This window comes from Etheostoma spectabile, chromosome 1 (genome assembly GCF_008692095.1).
Source record: "Etheostoma spectabile isolate EspeVRDwgs_2016 chromosome 1, UIUC_Espe_1.0, whole genome shotgun sequence".
NCBI lineage: Eukaryota > Metazoa > Chordata > Actinopteri > Perciformes > Percidae > Etheostoma > Etheostoma spectabile.
The window spans coordinates 27,111,127-27,131,126 of record NC_045733.1 but is presented as its reverse complement, the minus strand read 5'-3'; the positions used below and the strand labels follow the sequence as shown (position 1 = coordinate 27,131,126).

General features: G+C 38.8%; 1 protein-coding gene across 3 annotated transcripts in view; it reads left to right on the top strand.

Moving 5' to 3' along the window:
- Positions 1-20,000, top strand: part of adcy7 (adenylate cyclase 7) — a 63,181-nt gene that overhangs the window by 32,852 nt on the left and 10,329 nt on the right. For 2 of the 3 annotated variants that reach the window (XM_032523114.1, XM_032523123.1), the window contains exons 3-17: positions 55-252; positions 936-1,100; positions 1,495-1,644; positions 7,501-7,661; positions 10,202-10,313; positions 10,677-10,804; positions 11,533-11,691; positions 12,281-12,413; positions 13,828-14,016; positions 14,369-14,409; positions 16,468-16,524; positions 17,517-17,594; positions 18,806-18,875; positions 18,981-19,078; positions 19,252-19,336. In XM_032523114.1, the coding sequence (XP_032379005.1) occupies positions 55-252; positions 936-1,100; positions 1,495-1,644; positions 7,501-7,661; positions 10,202-10,313; positions 10,677-10,804; positions 11,533-11,691; positions 12,281-12,413; positions 13,828-14,016; positions 14,369-14,409; positions 16,468-16,524; positions 17,517-17,594; positions 18,806-18,875; positions 18,981-19,078; positions 19,252-19,336 (1,824 nt within the window). The remainder of the gene's footprint in view (positions 1-54; positions 253-935; positions 1,101-1,494; positions 1,645-7,500; positions 7,662-10,201; positions 10,314-10,676; positions 10,805-11,532; positions 11,692-12,280; positions 12,414-13,827; positions 14,017-14,368; positions 14,410-16,467; positions 16,525-17,516; positions 17,595-18,805; positions 18,876-18,980; positions 19,079-19,251; positions 19,337-20,000) is intronic. The other variant, XM_032523131.1, reaches the window with a different exon arrangement.

Sequence of the window (20,000 nt, the reverse complement as noted above, 5' to 3'; positions counted from 1 at the left end):
AACTGTTATAAAATGTGCCTTTATTTTTCTCCTTCTCCCTGGCTGCTGGAGCAGAGCACATTGGAACACTGTGCCTTTGTGAGCGTGGTGAGCGGCAGCCTGTGTGTGTTTCTTGCCGTGTTCGTGCTGGTTTGTACAGAGATGGTCTCACAGCGATGGAGGCGTCTCCTGGGCCTGATTGTATGGGCCACACACCTCACCATGGGCCACACCTTCATCTTCAGCGGCCCCATCATCCTGCCTTGGGACCAGGTAACCTCACCTCCCCGCCAGATTCAAATTAAGGTTATGTTTTTGTTGCAATAGACTTTTATAATATGCAGGCATGACAATTCTAAAGGACAAATTACAGTCTACACAGATGTGAAGAAGCTCCACAACTATTTTTATAATTTGTTTTTTGATTAGGTCTAAACTGTAAATCTTAAAAGCTCAATATTACAGTACAACACACACAGAGGAAATGTGACTGGATGTTCTGCTCAGGATGCCAAATTACTTCTCTGTAGCTACATATTAAATAGTTGTGTGCTGCAATATTTACAGTATGTTCTGAGTACGTCCCCTTTACATATTTCACATCTCTATTATTTGGATGACAGATCATTTACAATTATTTTCAACTTTTCTCATGTGCAAGTCTATAATTCAGCCCTGCATTTGCCGATAATAGGTCTATAGTAATGTTATCCTGTAGATATTCCTTATACGTCGTATCCCAAAATACAGGCATACAAAAACGTATACCTCTTTTTATCTTTCAAGTATTCTCCAAATTTTGTGAAATGTGTGACTACACTTTTAATGCACCAGATAAAAATAAACTTAAACTAAATTACTTAAAATAAGTGACTGAAGGCAGCATTTAGTAGAATTTGATTTTGTCATGGCATAACAGATGACTTCTTGCAATAATTGAACCTTTATGTTTCCAGGTGCCTTTCTTCCTCTTCATCATCTTCACAGTGTACACCATGCTACCATTCCAGTTGTGGTACGCTGTGGTGCTGAGCGTCATCTCTTCGCTGTCCCACATCATGGTTCTCACAGTGCGTCTCACCATTTACGACGATAAGCCCACCACTTACCTTGCCAACCAGGTAAAATCAGTTGGAAAAAACTATGCCATTATGTTGCAGAAATGTTTCTGTAATGCTAATGTATCAGTCTGCAGCTGTGCGTTGAAGACTTTAAGCCAATAATCATTTTTAAGGCCATTGCTATCTATTCAATGAAGTTGAAGTTCAGTTGTTTTGTGTAAATAGTCTTTATCATTAAGTTTAACCAAAAAATGACCAGCATTTAGACATAATATAATGTTTGGCCAAGGTCAGAGACATAATGCTTTTATTTTATTTATTTTTTAAAGTAAAGGCACTACCAAAGTAAATGAGTAAGTTCTAAAGTCCCACTCCAGCAGCGACATAGGAGGGGTTCAGATGCATGCATGTGTTTCCATTTGAGCTCTAACCTCTGCTGTGTCTGTTTCTGTAGCTGCTGTCCAATGCAGTGGTGTTTCTGTGTGGCAGTGTGGTGGGAGCCTTCCATAAGGTCCTGATGGAGAAAACCCTAAGGCAGACCTTTCAAGACACCTTGAGGTGCCTGAGCATGCGGATGAAGCTGGAGATAGAAAAAAGACAACAGGTTAGTGTAACACATTGCCAGTCAAAGATTAGTTTGTAACGAGTCACACAAGAAATAGCTACGCTCTGTCTGAAGAAATGGTCAATAAATATGAAAGCATGTACATATGTTACCATAGCCTTTCAGTTGGTTCACTATGTTAGTATAGGTATACTAGAAATTATAAATATTCAATAAATGCATGTTAAAGAAAATGGTAAGCAAGTTGTCCCCAAAGAGAGAGAGAGGGAGAGAGAGAGCTAGAGTGAATGAAGAGAGGGAACACCCTTTTAGCAAGAACAAAGCTATAAATCAGAGGAATAAAACATTATTTTCTGATTTTGTTTTACATCAGTTACACACCCACAACTCGATATCAAGGTTTCGCATTGTTGGATTCTTTGTGAATGCAGAGCTTCATTCTGCCGCTGCATGCATCATGTAAACAGACCCGACTGGCCGCACATAGCAGAGGTCTCCTCTTGGTGCCTTGTGCGTCTCTGTCAGACGCTGAGGGTCGCGACAGAGTGTTGCAATTGGGAATGAGAATGGGCCCAAAGGCTCTTTGATGATGCCTATACATTTCCTGCACACAGCAAAATAAGTAGGAGAGAAAATACAGGCAGGGGGCGGGGTCTCTGCAGATACAGACACCACCACACACTTCCAGTGGGTCATGAGTGATAATTGAGAGGGATTACTTTTTATTAGTCTAGACATAGTTTTTTTTTAATTATTAATACATATTGTACCTTTTTAACAAACAAAAGGTAAAGTTACATTAAACATATAAAAGAAAATATATCAGAAAAATAAATAAATAAATCAGTCTGGTAATGATGGTAACAAATGGTCCATTATAAAATCTTGAAGAAATGAAAAACTTGTAGGGATTCTTTGTAGTTCTTTATTTTAAAAAAAGAGGATGGTATAGCACCATTTCATTAGTGAGGAAGAGTGTACTTTATATTTCAAAGGCAATTGTGCTGAGCATTTTAATACCTTTTTAGATTTTTCTGCATCATATGTATTTTAGTAACCTCACTGAATGGAAACAAACCTTACAGACGAATTATGAAAATTCTCTAAGCTTTGCCTTTAGCTGGCCTCATGTTGACTCCCTGATGGATGTTTTCATTGTGACTTACAAATCCTTCTCAAATTAGATTTTCTTGGGATGTATTTTAAATTAGATGCATCTGTGATGACTTGCTTTGAATTCAGAAGCATTTGTAAAACAATTTTTCCTTTTGTCATTTGTTGTGACTGTTGCTTAGTGCAGGACATAAAACGTGCTGACAGGGAAACTGTTGTGTTGCCTAGCAGGACAGAAAGGAATGATATAATCGTTAACATTTAAACATCCTGTTGTATTTGAATTGGTGCTGAAAAGGGAGCCTGTTGCACAAAGTTAGCCAAAGAGAACAGGGACATAACATGGTGGGGGAAGATCCAAAATCGTTCCAAATGGGGAACCAATGAGGAACTCTCAGAGCAGTCCGACAGAGCAATAATTAAATCAAATTTATTTTTCTCATATTAATGACGCATGTACGTTTTGTTTGTGTGGAAAGCCCGCTTTTATAAAGCAACTGTAGGAAGGCATTGGGAAACAGATGAGCGTATCAGCGCACACGTGGCAACAAGCGCATGTTAATAAGCTGTTTATTTAAAATGTTCAATGTGTTAACATTTCCTGATTGTTGCGTTTCCAAACGTGGTCAGAAAACTATGGGAAACTCGTTTCCTCCAGGGCTGATGTTATATGTAAATAACGTCGGGGTTAAAATCCCGTTTCTGGTGAGCAAATGAATGAGCTTGGCTTTCAGTCTGGGGTTTATTTCGGACACCGCAAACATTGTGTACAAAACTTAAACTTATTCCACCAACTCTGCTCCAGTTGCATCTATATGTCTGCGTTCCTCTTTCTATATCTCTCTTCTGCCCACTTTCCACACACACACACACACACACACACACACACACACACACACACACACACTGAGCTCTCTTAAAGGAGCACAGCACAATTTTAACAATTTCCATATCGCGCTGAAGTGACGGAGCCCAACCCAAACATCATTTCTATATATCTGTCCGAACAAGGCTCAGCCCGTCAGATACTGTCGCGTTCCGTCGGGTCCTGTCGGGTCCTGTCGGGGCTGTCGGGTCCTGTCGGGTCCTGTCGCGTTCCGTCGGGTCCTGTCGGGCCCTGTTGCGTTCCGTCGGGTCCTGTTGCGTTCCGTCGGGTCCTGTCGCGTTCCATCGGGTCCTGTTGGGCTCGGTTCGGGTATCCGCGCTTTAGTTTGAAACAGTTTGATAGCTTGGCCTCTGGTATTTGGCCCCAAAAAGCTATATATTTATTATGATGATTCGATATGAAAAAATTGAATGATGTTACTAACTCATTGTACACCAAAATAACTTACAAAACCCCCCAGAGCACTTAAAAATGCAACACAACTGTGTTCTACAGTGACCTGAAAGAAATGTTACTGGTTACCACAGTTAAAACATGATGCAGTATAATTCATTTAACTATCCAATGTTAGAGTTGAAAGCTCCACCTTAAACACATGTTAAGTAAATTGAATTGTGCTGAAAATGCCTATTTGTTCTCTTTAAATAAACATTTCAATGCTACTGTAGGGTATTAATAGTTTTACTATAAATAGTTAATAGCTTTACTTTAGAATGTAAATGTGCCCAACATATCCAAGTCACAGCAACTCATGGTCAGAAACACCGGTGAAATGCACTTAGCGAAGGTATTCATTATATTGAACACATCCAAATTTAACCAACTTCAACTTGAAGCTTGACCTTGTGTCCTTAGCAATACACCCACCAAGTGGGAAGTATATCAGATGAACGGTTCTCGAGATAATTAGATTTAAAACTCGTGTTCCATTGTAGTTTGTATGGGCAGAAAAGGAGACTTGTAGAAACGACGCAGACACCCACTTCACTCACATTGGTTAGGTAGGCTAACATACCTTTCAGAAACAAGCAAATGCATTCCTGGACTTAATTTTGCAATTGTTGTACTTTCTCTAAAGTATATTCTGTATTTCCAGCTTATACATCCATGATTTTCAACTGCAGAGTAATGTTGTAATGTAATCTGCTTCCTGTTTACACCTGCACCCACATGCTCAGTGTATGCAAATGGTCATTTGAAATGTGTTTTCGGACGTGTTAGTATAGGCGGAGAAAATTTATGATACAGAGCCTTAACACTTGTGCGAACAGAGAATGTTTTTGTTTTCAAAGCTACGTAAAAATTAAAGCGTAATAGTGTGGGAAACTAAAAGGGTTATTTGAACCCTGTAAGAGGTCAGCCAGAGTGAATAGAAGCCGTTCAGGTTGCAGCAGAGTGCACACACACACACGCGCACACACACACACACACACAAAAACACACACACACACACACACACACACACACAAATTCCGTGCCTTATGTGACTATCCCTCTTGACCTCTCTCACAGCCTAATTTTAAAACGTTATCAAACTTTCATTAGTTTGTTTGGGTTTTTTAATATTGGGTTGTTATTTTAGTTCTTTTAAAAATGTAATGAATAGTGATAAGCTGGATTGCTTTGAGTCAAAACACATTCACCTTTTTGCTATAACACTCCAAATTTAATTTTTTTTCTCGTGAGATGTCTATACTACCTAAAGAGTGTCTAGAAACATAGGCTTGTGAAAGCCAAATAGACAATTCTGACATGTTAAGGAAAATCTTCCGCCGGTCTAATGAATAAGTAATCTGAACGCTTGCTGTAATGCAAAGCACTGTGTCAGACCCAGTGGCAGCTGGTTGAATTAATTTCAGCAGGTGCCAGGCCAAAAAATGAAGCAAACTTTTTGCTGACATTTTTACCAACCAATTGTTTACAAAACGCATTGCATTTTTTACCTCTGTCATTAGTTTCTGGTCAGTTTTTAAAAAATTGCTGAATCCAGTCCATGTTTATTTGATAGTGAGATTTGACAGTCTGGCTCCATGTTGTGGTTGCCTCAACTCTCGTCTCAGTTTATGTTCACACGTAGGCTGTCAATCACCCATCAAAACACTACGGGTGAGATTTGGGGTGGAAAGGATCTGTGCCCCAAGTCCAATCTATTCATCCCAGTTGTAGCGTTTAGTCACTTTTATTGCAGATAGTGCGTTGCAAGTTAAATTCTTTGTTCACACAATTTTAATCATAGAATGAAAATAATGAATAATTAAAATGAATTTATAAAAATGAATTAACTTTGATTTGGTGCAGGAGGGGTGGCTCCCTAGTGCCTTCTATAGGCCAACCGCTACTGGTCAGACCAAAACTGTTGCAACAAGTCACTAGCCAATGTGTGGTAGTGGTAGAAGCATGCCATGCAAGGGTTGCAGATTGTTTTCAGCTCTATTGACTAGCAAAAGAGAACAGACGGATCTGTGAATAGAGCTACATGCAGAAAAAATTTCAGAAGTTACTTCTAGTATGATGTTCTTGGAAGACAGGACAGTGACCTGGAGTATACAGACAGATGAACACTGGAAGGGCTTCAAAGCAAGAATGTGAATGTTCTTAGGTGGACTGGCTGAAGCATTATAAAATCCAAGATTTTATTAGCTTAAGTACATAGTTAGGACTCACAGGGTTGTATGCTTGAATACCGGTTTAAATGAGAAATTAATATTTCATTTTCAAGCACCGTTCCATTAAAAAAGTATTAACTTTTGTCAGACAACATCTCACACACACACACACACACACACACACACACACACACACACACACACACTTCTCTTATGCTTTCATCTCTTTTTACATCCACTTGTTTGTATTAAAGGACTGTCTGGTGACTGTATTATGTAAAACCCATTCTGAAGAATAATTTAACAAGCAACAACTTGAATCAGTAAGTGAAGTCAGATGATCTAACCTGATGCCCATCTGGTGGTTTAAAAAGAGATTAGTCATTTCTTGAGAAGTTGCCTCTTCAGATTCCTGTCTTAATCAAGCCATTGGACTTTGAACACTTCTCAGGCCTCTGATGATTGTGGCAGACTGACTCCAATTTTATTTCTTACTGAATGAATGGATTTTGCCTTACCTACTGCTGGTGCAGTGTGGAATATTCTTCCACGCTGTCATGTTTACCAATATTTGGCAGCATATATAGTGTTTAAATGTATTTGCTACCTCCTCGGGGAAGGCCCAGGAATAGGTGGAGAGATAATTCTCCACACTGGCCCGGGAACACCTCGGGATCCCCCAGTCAGAGTCCTGCCAACAGCGCTGAAGTTGGCTCTCTGCTACTGCTGCTGGCTGGAATGGCAATGATGCTGCAGGCAAGGACACTAAGCTTTGGGAAGTTGAGTTGCTAAATTCTCCACCTACATAATAAGCAGTTTAAAATTTAAAATGTTCAATGCCTTATCGCGCTGATGTGACCGAGCCCGATCCAAACTCAAACATTATTTCTAACTATCTGTCCAAACCCAGCCCTGCCCGTCAGGTTCCGTGGGCCTCGGGTCGGGTATCCATCCTCTTGCTCGGACATAAATATCTTAATGCCTGGGCTCGAACAGAAAAATGCGGCCTGATCCAAACACTGTGTGCGTGTTGTGATTGTCAATGCATGCATGAAAGCAACAACTATGTTTCTCCAAGTATACACATGCGTATACAGGTGTAAGTGGGAGAGAGAGTGGGTGTAGGAAGGGGAGTACAAGAAAAAACAAGAGGTTAAGACAGAGCGGGTGTGGGTGGCTGTTCCCGGGTAAACTTTAATTTTTTTATTTTTTTATTTTTTTATCATCACTCATTGAGTGTCATTGAGTGTGACAGTCAAATAAGACTGGCCATTTTTTGTGTGTTTGCAGGAGAACCTGCTGCAGTCTGTGCTACCAGTCTACATCTCCATGAAGATGAAGCTTGCGATCATGGAACGGTTGCAAGACTGTAAAGACAAAGAAGAACAACAGCGACTGGTCAAAGATAACAACTTCCACAGTCTTTATGTCAAGAGGCACGAGAACGTCAGGTACAATCACAAACCACCTTGGAAATACATGAAAGATTTTTCGGATTTACTGATCATTAAATAGCCTTTTTTTTATAAAGGATTACCTTATCATGGAACCCTGATTTTACTGGTCAAACCATGCACTTAAGGGATGGTCAAAATGCCTGAGCAGCCATCAAGACGTTTTTAAGACATGCAGATGTTTTCAAAAGTTGTTTTTTTTGCAAAGTATCAGTAGAAGTACTGTATAATGACTGTCCTGCCTAAGATTTTGAAAGAGACAAGTGTCTGTGGCCTGAACCTGCACTGCTTACAATTTGTAGCATTTGTACAATTTAGCTTTATTAATCCTTGGAGACAGGTTCCAAATTGCTTAAACTTGTGAACAGGTGACTTAAGATAAATTATGACTAGTAACCAACACTATGACAGACGTGTGTAAAAAGCGATACTTTAAACGACACAAAAAGAGAAAAAGAATTCTTGCGTTTTGAACTTTTAGTTTTCAACCTGGCTATACCTATACATCTACATATCCCAAAAGTGAAGTTCTTTAATCAGACTTATTTCATTTCCCTATCTGTCTACTACTTTGTCTGTATTTGCAATTTTGAAAAATTGTAATTGTTTTCAGGGAAACCTATATTTATGCTTTTACTACATCATTTTCACTTCATCAGACATACGTAGATTGGGCACAAAAGCAAAAACTGTTCACACACAAAGCAGATTTCTCTGACCATTCGGGAGATTAGTATATGTCTGTCTGTTTTCAGAGCAGTGACCCAGTTTCAGCTCTTTATTTTACGGCGGTTTCATTAATTTAACAAGTGCTGACAGATATTTGGTCAGCTTAAACTGAACCTTGGCAGATGGCTCACTAGCTGATTTTTTTTTTTGGGGGGGTGGTAAATATAGACAAGACACAGCCTTTGCCTTACCTCAATAAGGGATTGTATTATGGTGTTTCTTAAGAAGAAAATGAATACAATGAACAAAAGCTTAGTTGTGGCTTATTTAGCTTTACATTTTTTCAGCTGTGATCAGTTTAATGAAAGATGTAATTCTGGCATACAATTAAATTGTTATATATATATATAACATATATATAATAGTTAAAACATACAGAAAGTGATTGGATTGAAGTTTTAGACACAAAATCTTTGTTGTCTTTGCTAATCAAGAGGTCATTGTGAAGGCATCAGACCTGTTTTCTGCCATGTTCATTTAGTAAGAAGGTGTTAAATGATAGGCTACGTGCAACCCTGACCCATCCCTATAATTACCTCAGTCAGACCAGTCGTTAAATGACTGTCTCATGAAGCACCTGGCCATTTTCAGTCAGGCAGTGGAACAGGTACACGGTCTGGGTCCCTCTGTTGGTCACCAGACTGGCAGTTGTACTCGAGCCAGGTTGCAATGGCAACCTTTGACCAAGCCTGGTTATACTCAGGCCAGCCTGTCATGTAGTGCTCTCTGGATATTTGTATCTCGCACACACACAGATCAATGAATATTCGTTCGTGATCAGCTTGAGTTTTGAATATTTATGTACATAGTATGAAAGGTTGTGAACCCCATCTCAAAGTCAAATAAAATATATCCCATAATGCTGATTATTTACATGGACGGTATTTATCACATTAGCTTAAATTGTCTTGTAGCTCACTGAGTTGAGTATGGTGTTTTCTGAGGCTTGCGTTGCAATGGTTAGAATGCCAGTTCCCACTGTGGCAAGACATGCTGAGACAGGGAGGAAGTTCAGATGCTAGGTTGGGCTTTTGCCAAACTTCCAGCTGGTGGTGTTGGGGGTCTTTCAGAGGTCAGATGAGATATCATTGTCCCTCTGTGGTCCAATGGCTGGCAGCTTTATGGAGGCAGAGACTATGATTCAGCATTGAACCAGACATGCTTTTTTGTTCAGTCACTGATCAGGTCTTCTAGAGGTTAATGGGAGGATGGTGAAGAGCTGTTTTTTGCCTGAAATCCTACATCCCAATTCAGGAGCTGTAATGGTCATAATGAGTCATAATGGGCCGACTGTGAACGCTGTGCAGAGAAAATCATGGCCAAATTTAGAGGGCACAAATGGTGTAAGCTTCATGGTCCTGAGTATGCTTAAATGCTTGTCATACTTGTTGACTGCTTAAAGTGCATTCAGGTGCTCCATATAAGTTTGTAAAGTTGATTGACAGATTGAAAAAGTCAGGGATGATCTCCTAATATTAGTTTTTGTTAGCAACGTGGACATGCAACTACAAAGCATGACAGACGTTATATGGAAATATTACCATTGCTCACCAATATACATTGTTTAAGTGGAACGCAAACCTGAAAGCACCATTTTGGTATCTGTGAGGTCTCTTATTGGTTTAGGGTTAGTTGTAGCAAATCTTTTAAGTAGTATTATATTTTAGTGTGTGGAAATTTAAAAATAGTTCAGTAAGTAAAATAGATTTAGTCTTTGTTTCATATTTTACATGTCAGCGATGACATTGTTTCTGTTTATGTGAGTGTATTTGTGTGTTAACTCTTATTGTACTATTTCTTTCTTTCAGTATTCTATATGCTGACATTGTTGGCTTCACAAGATTGGCTAGTGACTGTTCTCCCAAAGAGCTTGTCATCATGCTCAATGAATTGTTTGGAAAATTTGACCAAATTGCCAAGGTGAGTCATCTAGAATAATGTTACATGACCTCTACGCTTAATTAGCAGTTGACTGTTTACCTCTTTAAGACATTTTAGCAGTAAAAATCTAAATAGTAGAGTAGTGAGATTACTGACAGAAGGATTTCTGCTAAACCTCATACTGGCTGGAAAAATCTGAGTTGGGCAGGGACATTCTCTTCTTATCAAGTCACAACCAAGGCACGTAGACTGCAGTAGGACAAGACTGCAGTTTTATTGATGGAGTCCCATATCTTGTCTGTCTGCTTACCCACATGTTACGCAACCAGACAACTTTTAAATATGTGCTTGATTGCACAAAACTGTGTTTTGGTTTGACTTCTCATTCCCATTTCTGTATAGGAAAACGAATGCATGAGAATCAAGATTCTTGGAGATTGCTATTACTGCGTGTCGGGGCTGCCGGTCTCTCTGCCTAAACATGCCAAGAACTGCGTCAAAATGGGCCTGGACATGTGTGAAGCCATCAAGTGAGTTTGTGCCAAGCATCAACATTAGGGTTGGGTATCGTTTTTTTTTCCCCCAATACAGGTGCTAATATGTGCTGATACTTTTAAAACAGTGGCAGTGCCTAAATGGTCCCAGAACCAAAAAGAGAAAAGGGTACTAAAAAACAATCTGTGACATTAAAAAAATGGCTTGTTTATTGCCAAGGCAATATGGTAAAAATTAAAGATTTAATAATAGTGTAATAACTATAACTTATAACAATAACTTATTTCACTAGTAAATTACCAGAGTACAACTACCTGATGGAAAAGGGTATTTTAAAATAACTTTGAAGGCACCACGAGGCTACCTGTTTTAAGTCTCTGTTGTTTAATTCCGACAATGGCAGCGGCTGCAATGCAGAGCAGACTGTTACGTCCCGGTGTTGGAATCCTCTACAGTGAAATATTGCAGATGTTGGAAAGGACATGCCATTTTACTAAGTGTAATACAACAGCAGGAAAGTCTGAGTAAATACTGACTTTGCTCTAGTACATGATGTTTTTTTAATCAGTTGAGAATAAGACTATTGACACACAGTGACATATAATAGTGCTTCAGAATGTAAAAATAAGGTACCCGACCCTATTCACATAGACACATATGGAATGGGCCGCTGTCTATATTGTGATCCACCAGGACATTGTTCTGTATATAGAAACAACCTTCAACAGCAATGAGCTTTAATATTGCTGTGAAACTCCTCCAGGCAGGTACGGGAGGCTACAGGAGTGGATATCAACATGAGAGTGGGCGTGCACTCAGGCAACGTGCTCTGCGGTGTCATTGGCCTTCGTAAGTGGCAGTTTGACGTGTGGTCACATGATGTCACGCTAGCTAATCATATGGAGTCCGGAGGTCTTCCAGGGTAAAGTTGTATTACTTTTTTGTATTAGTTTTATTAACATTTATAAATTTTTATGTATTGTATTGTGTAAATTCCATTATTTTTTCTAATGTGGTTTTACCAGTGACCAACTGAAAACATGTGATGCAATACCAGCATTATTATTGGTTGCAAAAAAATTCACTTTTTACTTTAAGCAACTAAGTTGCCGAAGTAAATGTTCAGGTTCAGTTGTTCACAATGCCATTCTGATCAAAGGAATTGCATAGAACCAGTTCCATGATAACATTGTACATGTCACTTGCCTTAGCACAACTCTAGATCCTTAATAATATATAGTATTTGTTTCATAAAAAGATATTCTAAATGTTCCGTTTTTAAAAGGATGGATGTCTTTTGGAATAAGAATATATTTACATGTCTACACTCCATTAATGATACAGAAACACTGCATTTTATACAAAAAAATGAAAAATATTAAAGAGAGCAACCACACAATGGTAAAAGTGTCATTGCAAAAACTAAGCACAATCAACTAAAAAACAATAAGTGTTACATAAGCCATGCTTAGTATTTCAATCCTTCTTCTCCTCTTTCCTCACTCGGTCAGACGTGTCCACATCACAGAGGCAACTCTGAAGCACCTGAACAAGGCTTATGAAGTGGAAGACGGGGATGGCCACCTTAGGGACCCCTACCTAAAAGAGCTCAACGTCCAAACCTACCTGGTCATTGATCCACGAGTGAGTTCCCTATTTGTCTTCCTCAAAAATGCACATTGTGAGGGAAAGAATGAGAAATATGTTGCATTTGAAAACACCTACATATCTGCTGGTATGTTAACTGGTATGTTAACAAGAGAAAAATAGTCATTTACATAATGTAAATCATTTTAAAACCTGTGATTACATGGTTTGATTACAGACTTATTTGTGTTTTTGATTTTTTTTTTTGGCCTGATGTTGTTTCTACATGTCCAAATGTGTATTTTGCCGTCTAAATGCTATGCATTTTCCTACACTTTTTTGTGGATGTGTGATCCACATTTTAAATGTTTAATATCCAGTTGATTGTCTAAAGGGATATGCAGTTAACAGGCAGGATGTTTAGTGTTTTTGTCTCTAAGTATATAAGGTGTGCTTCCTGCCCCTTTTCAAACAGAATTCACGTGGGTAAAACCTTTTGTACTATGAATTGCAGACTATGATTTATCAATTGTCATATAGTATCTGCTGTACACCATTCAATTTTCTGCCAGTTAGATTTTTTTGGCAAAACATTTTCACATCACTCTCCCTACAAATTCCCCCCCCACTAGATTTGGTACATAGAAACTTGTTCATACATGCTCACTTGCAATCATTTAGGTGACCCATGCACATATCAGCTCTGAGCAATCCTGCAGAATTGGATTAGCCTAGAAATCTAGACGCACCCTAGCGGCAGTAAATGTAATAGTCTAGCAACTCTCTGTTGGCATGCAAGCTGGAAAAAACAAATTCTGGTCAGGCCAATCACATTGTGTATAGAGTCGGTGGGCTTAAAGTGCCCATATTATGCTCATTTTAATTTTCTAAAAACACCATATTTTTGTTGTACTGCACATTTTCACAGCACCTCTATTCGCTCTGTATGTTAAGCTCTTTGTTTTAGCTACAGAGTGAAGCATCTCACTTTTATCCTATCCTTTTATCCCTATTTTGTTGGGAGTCTAATCTACAAAAAAAACAGAATAGCACTACAGTGGGAAGTATTTGATACCCTGCTGATTTTGCAGGTTTTCCTAGACTCCGACTTGCAGTTGCTATGTGAGGGACAAACATGAACCAGTGCCTTACACACACTGCACTCTAGGACAGTGATATTAGCAACTGGAGGAAATGAGGTTTCTATTGACACTGGTGCGAAGTTCACATTGTTTCTACTGGGCTTCAAGCCTGTGTCTCCTCCTTTCTCCCAAATGAATATATATTGTGTGTGTGTGTGTGTGTGTGTGTGTATACATATATACATACATACATACAAAAGTTTAAACACACCTTCTCATTCAATAATTGTTTGTCAAGCTAGCATTGGATGGCATTCTGCCTGTAAAACGTCTGCTGTAAGATCCGTCTATTGTAAATGCAATGTTGTTGTGTGTGTTTGTGTATTAAGTCTAAGGACCCATCATTGAGCAGCCGTAGTGCGCCTAAACCTCGGGTGAATGATGGTCTGAAGATGAGAGCGTCCGTGCGTATGACCCGTTACCTGGAATCTTGGGGGGCCGTCAAACCTTTTGCCCACCTGCAGAACCGAGAGGGCTTCACCCCTGACGCTTTTGTCAATGGCAGGCCCCGCTGCAAGGTAAGCACCGGGTTGTTGTTAGTTGTTATAAACTGGAGCCCTTGTTAAAGACTGCACAAATACAAGACATGGTCTTGCTGTGTTCATTATTTAGTGAACGATGTTCAAAGCTTTAGTCAAGTATGACAGACAAACTGTTTTTTTAATTGATGTTCTGTTTTTCAAGTCTTTTGAGAGGTATCTTTTAAGAAAAGCATATTACACACAATGACTAATGATAAGCATTTTCTTGTGAGAGGTTCACAATTTCTTGAATGAAAACGTTGGCTAATTTGAGTTTCAGTTGGTTTCGCCTTCAACACTCGCATATTTTGCTTTCTCATGGGGTGAATGTTGTCCCTGTCCTTTCCAGGACATCCCTCTACAATCAGTCCCCGGGAAATTCCCTGACAGGTAGGAACAACTCTGAGCTGCTACAATTTAAAAATGAATAAAATAAATTCACATTTTCCATTTTGTGGCTATTATTATTTTTAACTGTGCATTATGTGCTGCTGCTCACACACATTCACCCTGGAGTCAGCCTATGTAACAACACTGTTACTCAATAGCATCAAGTGTTTCCAATTAACGTTCCCTTCTGAGACTTTCCCATCTTTTCATGAAATCTGAACATTTTATTAACAATATTTTGTAACACAGTATATCAAAGTGTTTTTAAAAGGATGTTTTAATGCATTCACAGTATTGCCAATGTTCATCAGTCCACACAGAGATTATCATGATGTATAAAATGAATGCGTTTTGTGGGAACTTAGAAATTTTAAAAGATTGGAAATTCCATCAAAATAAGCATTATGGTGTTAGTATGTTCAGTCATGTTAGACGACTTGTTACATGTGAGATTCTTTTTTTCACTCACATTTTCTTACACTTTTTTGTGGATGTGTGATCACAATTTCTGAAGTTCAATATGCAGTTGATTCTTCTTGATTGTATAACTAAAATTGATATTCAGTGAGCAGGCAGGATGTTTATTGTTTTTGTCTTTATGAGATACAAGGTGTACTCCCTCCCCCTTTAAACATAATGCAAGTGGGTAAAACCTTCAAACTATGAATTATCATTGCTCATCAATTATTTAGTAGTCAACGCCCAGCGCACTGGAAGGAGTGAAATTTTTCTTAAAATTAAACATTTGTCAATAAATCAGCATATATTCCAAAAGCAAAAGAAGTGTTAAAGGAGTCAGTTTTAAACTGAAATAAAACTTGCCTATAAAATGTTGTCACCAAGGGTCTGTTTATTACAGCTGGGCTGCTTTGTCATTCCTGAAGAGTGGTGGGTGTGCTGAGCTCTATAACAAGCCCTTCCATTACCTTCCATTATATAATAATACATGGACAAATTGATTATGGTTGTAGCTAGCTACAACCAAACGATTTTTATTTCAAACGATTAATCTAGGGATTATTTTTTTAGATTAATTGACTAATCTAACCATAACGATTAATTTAGCTCTCTCATTTCTAAAGGAATTATGAGCCAGAGCCCAATTTTAAACCTGACAATTTTTTAACTGACGTTATTAAGGACTAGTGATATATCTAAAACAATATGGCCTGGTTGCGTAGTTATCGTAGTTACAAATGGGGGAGACACAGCACAGTTTACCTCACCCTCAAGTCAGCGCAGGACATACTACGGGAGAAGATGGAGAGGCATAGGTGAGCAGAACTTGCTGTGTTTTGCTGCTGTTATTCTGACTCAGGGGTCCTTTTACAAAGTCTAGAGACTACCACGTTGTTGTTGGCATTAAGAGTAAAATACTCCCACACTTTAGAAGACCATGTGTAAGCCTTTTTCTCAACATGTTGGTGTGAGGAATCCATACTTACAAACTGTTGCTGGAGGCAGCCATGTTAGTTTTAGATGCGGTGCGTCAACGCAAATTATTTGTCGACGCACTTACATAGTCGATGATGTTGACTACGTCGACGAATTGCCCCAGCCCTAGTTGTAGCTTATAATGGTTAATTATCTTTACCCATCTGGTATAGGCAGTAAGCGTATTGACAAATATTTAAAGTGTAGCTACTGATTAGTGGGCAGGACTCACCTACACAAACAGTGTGGGCAGGAGTAATGTAATTAGAAAAGATAAGTGTGTGCCTAAAAGCACAATCATTCCACCCTGTGAGAATGGAGATTTGTTGTCGTAAATTGTTAATTTCATTCATGTATTCAGTCCACTGTGGCACAGGCTGCAGCTGGTGAACATGTCTGCGGCTGAAGTGACGACATGATGACATTCTATAGCAGTGTAATTGTTTTCCTGTGGTTAAAAGTAACAGTTATGAATGCGCTTCTCCTGTTAACAAGCATTCATCTAGCTGATGTTTTGGATAGATATTTACATTTATTTAATCATTGGCCCTGTGGGTTTTTTAGGCTTCCCACTGCTCCGTTGTGATGAATTTGTGTTTGTGTTTTACTGTTGGGCCCTGACAGCTTTGAGTCTCTAGAAGAACCGTTCTCCTTGCCTTCCCCCCCGTTCAGCAGCTATAAGTGAGTGGGGCCTTTATGGCCCGCAAGGTCCTTATATCCTCAGTGCAGTAGTTCTCAACCTTTTGGCTTTTGACCCCCCCCCCCCAAAACAAAATCCAATGGATACATGCATAGTAGCAACTTGTTTAAATTGTAACTAGAAAAGATGGTGAGCTTTCACATTCTGTAAATATTGTTTTTGAGTTTCCACCATTGTTTTTGTATCCAGGAATCAGTATGCTTCATGTAGTTTCCCAAAATGAATCATTTAAATATTGTTGAATTGATTCATCCTTGTGGGAGTAGAGTAGAGGCTACAATGACTAATTTATCATTATAGTTAAAAAAGAGATAACATATGACACCATAAATTCCAATGTAACAAATATAATTCACACCAACCTTTTTAAATCATTCTGTGACTCCCACCCCCCAAAAAAAGTTTGTGTGATGTCCTGTTCTACAGGGTGAGAACTATTGCCTTAATGGAGCACATTGCTGTCTTAGCACTAACCTAAGCAGTGGTGTAATATTATTCTTTTCTCACCGTTTCTCACTGCTACCTCTTTGTAACAGGGCGATATATGATCTCAAACGCCCCAAGAAACCCAGTAACCTCTGTTAGTGGACTGACATGCTCGTATTAACACTGATCACTGACCGGGGCTTGTGTGTATCTGGGTCTGTGCATCTGTGTGAGTGTTTCCTTCCTGGTAGAGTAGGGGGTTTACAAGCAGAAGCACGGCAGAAACACTCCAGCTGAATCCCTCAGAGATGATCTAACACACAGCATTCTGCATCCGGCACACTCCTTTGCAGGCACAAACCATATTTCTCTTTTCTCACTAATGCTCAGAATGGCATTAACCTTGTTGCCTCCAAGCACAGCTTAACTGGACCTGAGTAACTCGTATGGCCTGATCTGGTTTTCCAGCATCTGTTCCAGTCAGCATGCGTGTTTCACTGTCTGTCCGTCTGCCTTTTCCTAATTGTCTCTGTGCTTTCTTGTGCAGGAACAAATCCCAGAAGAGTAAGTTTGATGAGGAGCTACACAACGAGATGACTACTACCATAGATGAGCTCAGCAGCAAGTAGGACCTTTTTTTTTTTTTTTAACAAGTCATCACTTTTATGCATTAGGTACATTTCATAAAATAACTGTCTACTGTTTTATTGATTGACCTCTTCAAGCAGGTTGCACTTTGCCCAAACTTTTAAATGTAGGCATGCCAATGTGAGAAATTTCTCTTATCAAAGTTCTTAAGTTTGAGTGAATGATAAAGTATAACTTTTTAGCCCAGCTTACCGCAAAAACTGTAAATATCTCAACCACTATGAAATAGATTACCATCAAATTTAGTACAGGCATTCATTTTCTCCAGAAGATGAATCCTACGGAGGTTGATGATTTCCTGCCTTTTCCGCCAGCGCATTCATGAGGTTGACATTTGTGGTTTTGAGTGAATTGTCTCGATTGAATGGATTACAATGACATTTTGAACAAAAATTCAAGCCCCCCTCACGATGAGTTGTAATGACTTTTGTGATCCCCTGACTTTTCATCTAGCACCACCATCAGGTCACAATTTCAAATTATCCCAACACTTTGGTTTATGACTAAATACATGCTAAACTCATATTTCCATCAGTTCTCTGTGTTTACTGCCAATTATCGAATGTTAGCATGCTAACAAACTGAATGATGATGGTTAGCTTGGTAAACATTATGCCTGCTTAACGTTATGTTAGCATTGTCATTGTGAGCATGTTAACACGCTGAGCATTTAGCTCTTTTTAGGAGTCTTGGTAACAGTATCTTTGTAAATACTTTATTGAACATTGTAAGATGGATGGATGGATAGACAGACAGACTTTATTAATCCCAAACTGGGAACTGCAGCAAGTTACAGAAAAATACACATACTCACTCACAGATACAGAAAATACCAGAAATAAACTAAAAATAATTAATGGATAACAAAAGATAACAAAAACAAAACTACTGAAAAAATATATTTAGAGAAATTAAAATAATGTATTATGTATACAAGTGTAGAATAAAATGTACAACCTGCATACATTGTGTGTGTGTGTGTGTGTGTGTGTGCAAGTAGCATAATAGTGCAATGTTGTAATGTTTGAGGTAATGAGTTATCTTACAGTAAATCACAATATTACAAAATAATGCTTTCTATATTAAGTTCGCCCATATCAATTATCCCTACTTAAAGCTCTATTCCTTCCTTCCTTCCTGGCCAACTTTCTTTCTTCCTCCTATCCTGCCTTTGTTCCTTTCTCTTAGGCAGTGGTCTAAGTCTGAAGAGAGTGGCAGTTTAGCTCTGTGGTTTCCAAAGAAAGATCTGGAAAAACAGGTTAGTTAAAGAGGAATCCACTAAAAACATTTGTGATACATTTCCATTCAAGCATTCTGGTGCTGAACAAGAGGTTTAGCTGTCTTCTATTTTTCCTTTTTTAAGTACCGAGCCCTGGACCTGCGGATGTTTAAACACTATGTTGGCTGTGCCACCTTCATCTTCCTCTGCATCTTTTTGGTTCAGATGTTTGTCACAAATAAGTAAGTATGACCAGATTTAGTCATTTACAAACAAATCAATCACCAAGTTGTCAGCAGTTTTAATGCAGTGCAACAGGGATGAAGAAACACTATGAAGATGATAATCGTCCTGATGGGAAAAGGAGAGACTGGAGGCTGAGCTTTGACATACACTCTGGTCTTTATCTTCCCAGTCGACAGCTGTTGGGGACATCATTTGGAGTGTTGGGCTGTGTGCTGCTTCTGACCCTAGCCATCTGTTTCGCAGGTCACTTCCAGGTCAGTGTGTTAAGTCTTATGTTAACATTCAATTATTAAGATGATTAAAGTTTCAGCTTTTTTTGGGGCAGTTTGTCCCAAAAAATAACAGGCACAGCAAACTTGTCATCCCTTTTGTACAGCAAACTCTGAACCCACACTCAATGCAAGTCAAGCGTCAATGTAAAAGAGGTATTTGTCCATCAACACTTGTTAAACACAGTATAATCCGGGCCTGACCCTGAACCAGATTCCATGTGTCTGACTCACGAGTGCTATTCAACAAATGTAATTTTCTTGTGCTTGAGAAGTAAAAATTAAATGTGAAATTCCTTACAAGTTATTATCTTGCTGTTGTGTGAAGGCCACGCAACATGAATACCTAAGAAATGGTAAGCCTTCAGGAAGGATGTCATTTTATTGACCACCTGTCAGTAGCCATCCTAAAGCTTCCTCCACATTATTTGCAAGCAAGCAACCAATGTTCAGAATTGTTTTATTAAAAACTAAATAGAAGATTGTTTGATACAATCGCAAACTCCAGAACAGCTACCAAATTTGTGCTTGTATGTACATTGTTGTGGGAACTGCTATTTCCAGTTTTGTTTTTTTTTCTCAAATTTTTTGGGGCTTTTCAGCCTTTAATTTTTCACAGGACAGTTAAGTGAGAAAGGGGAGAGAGAGG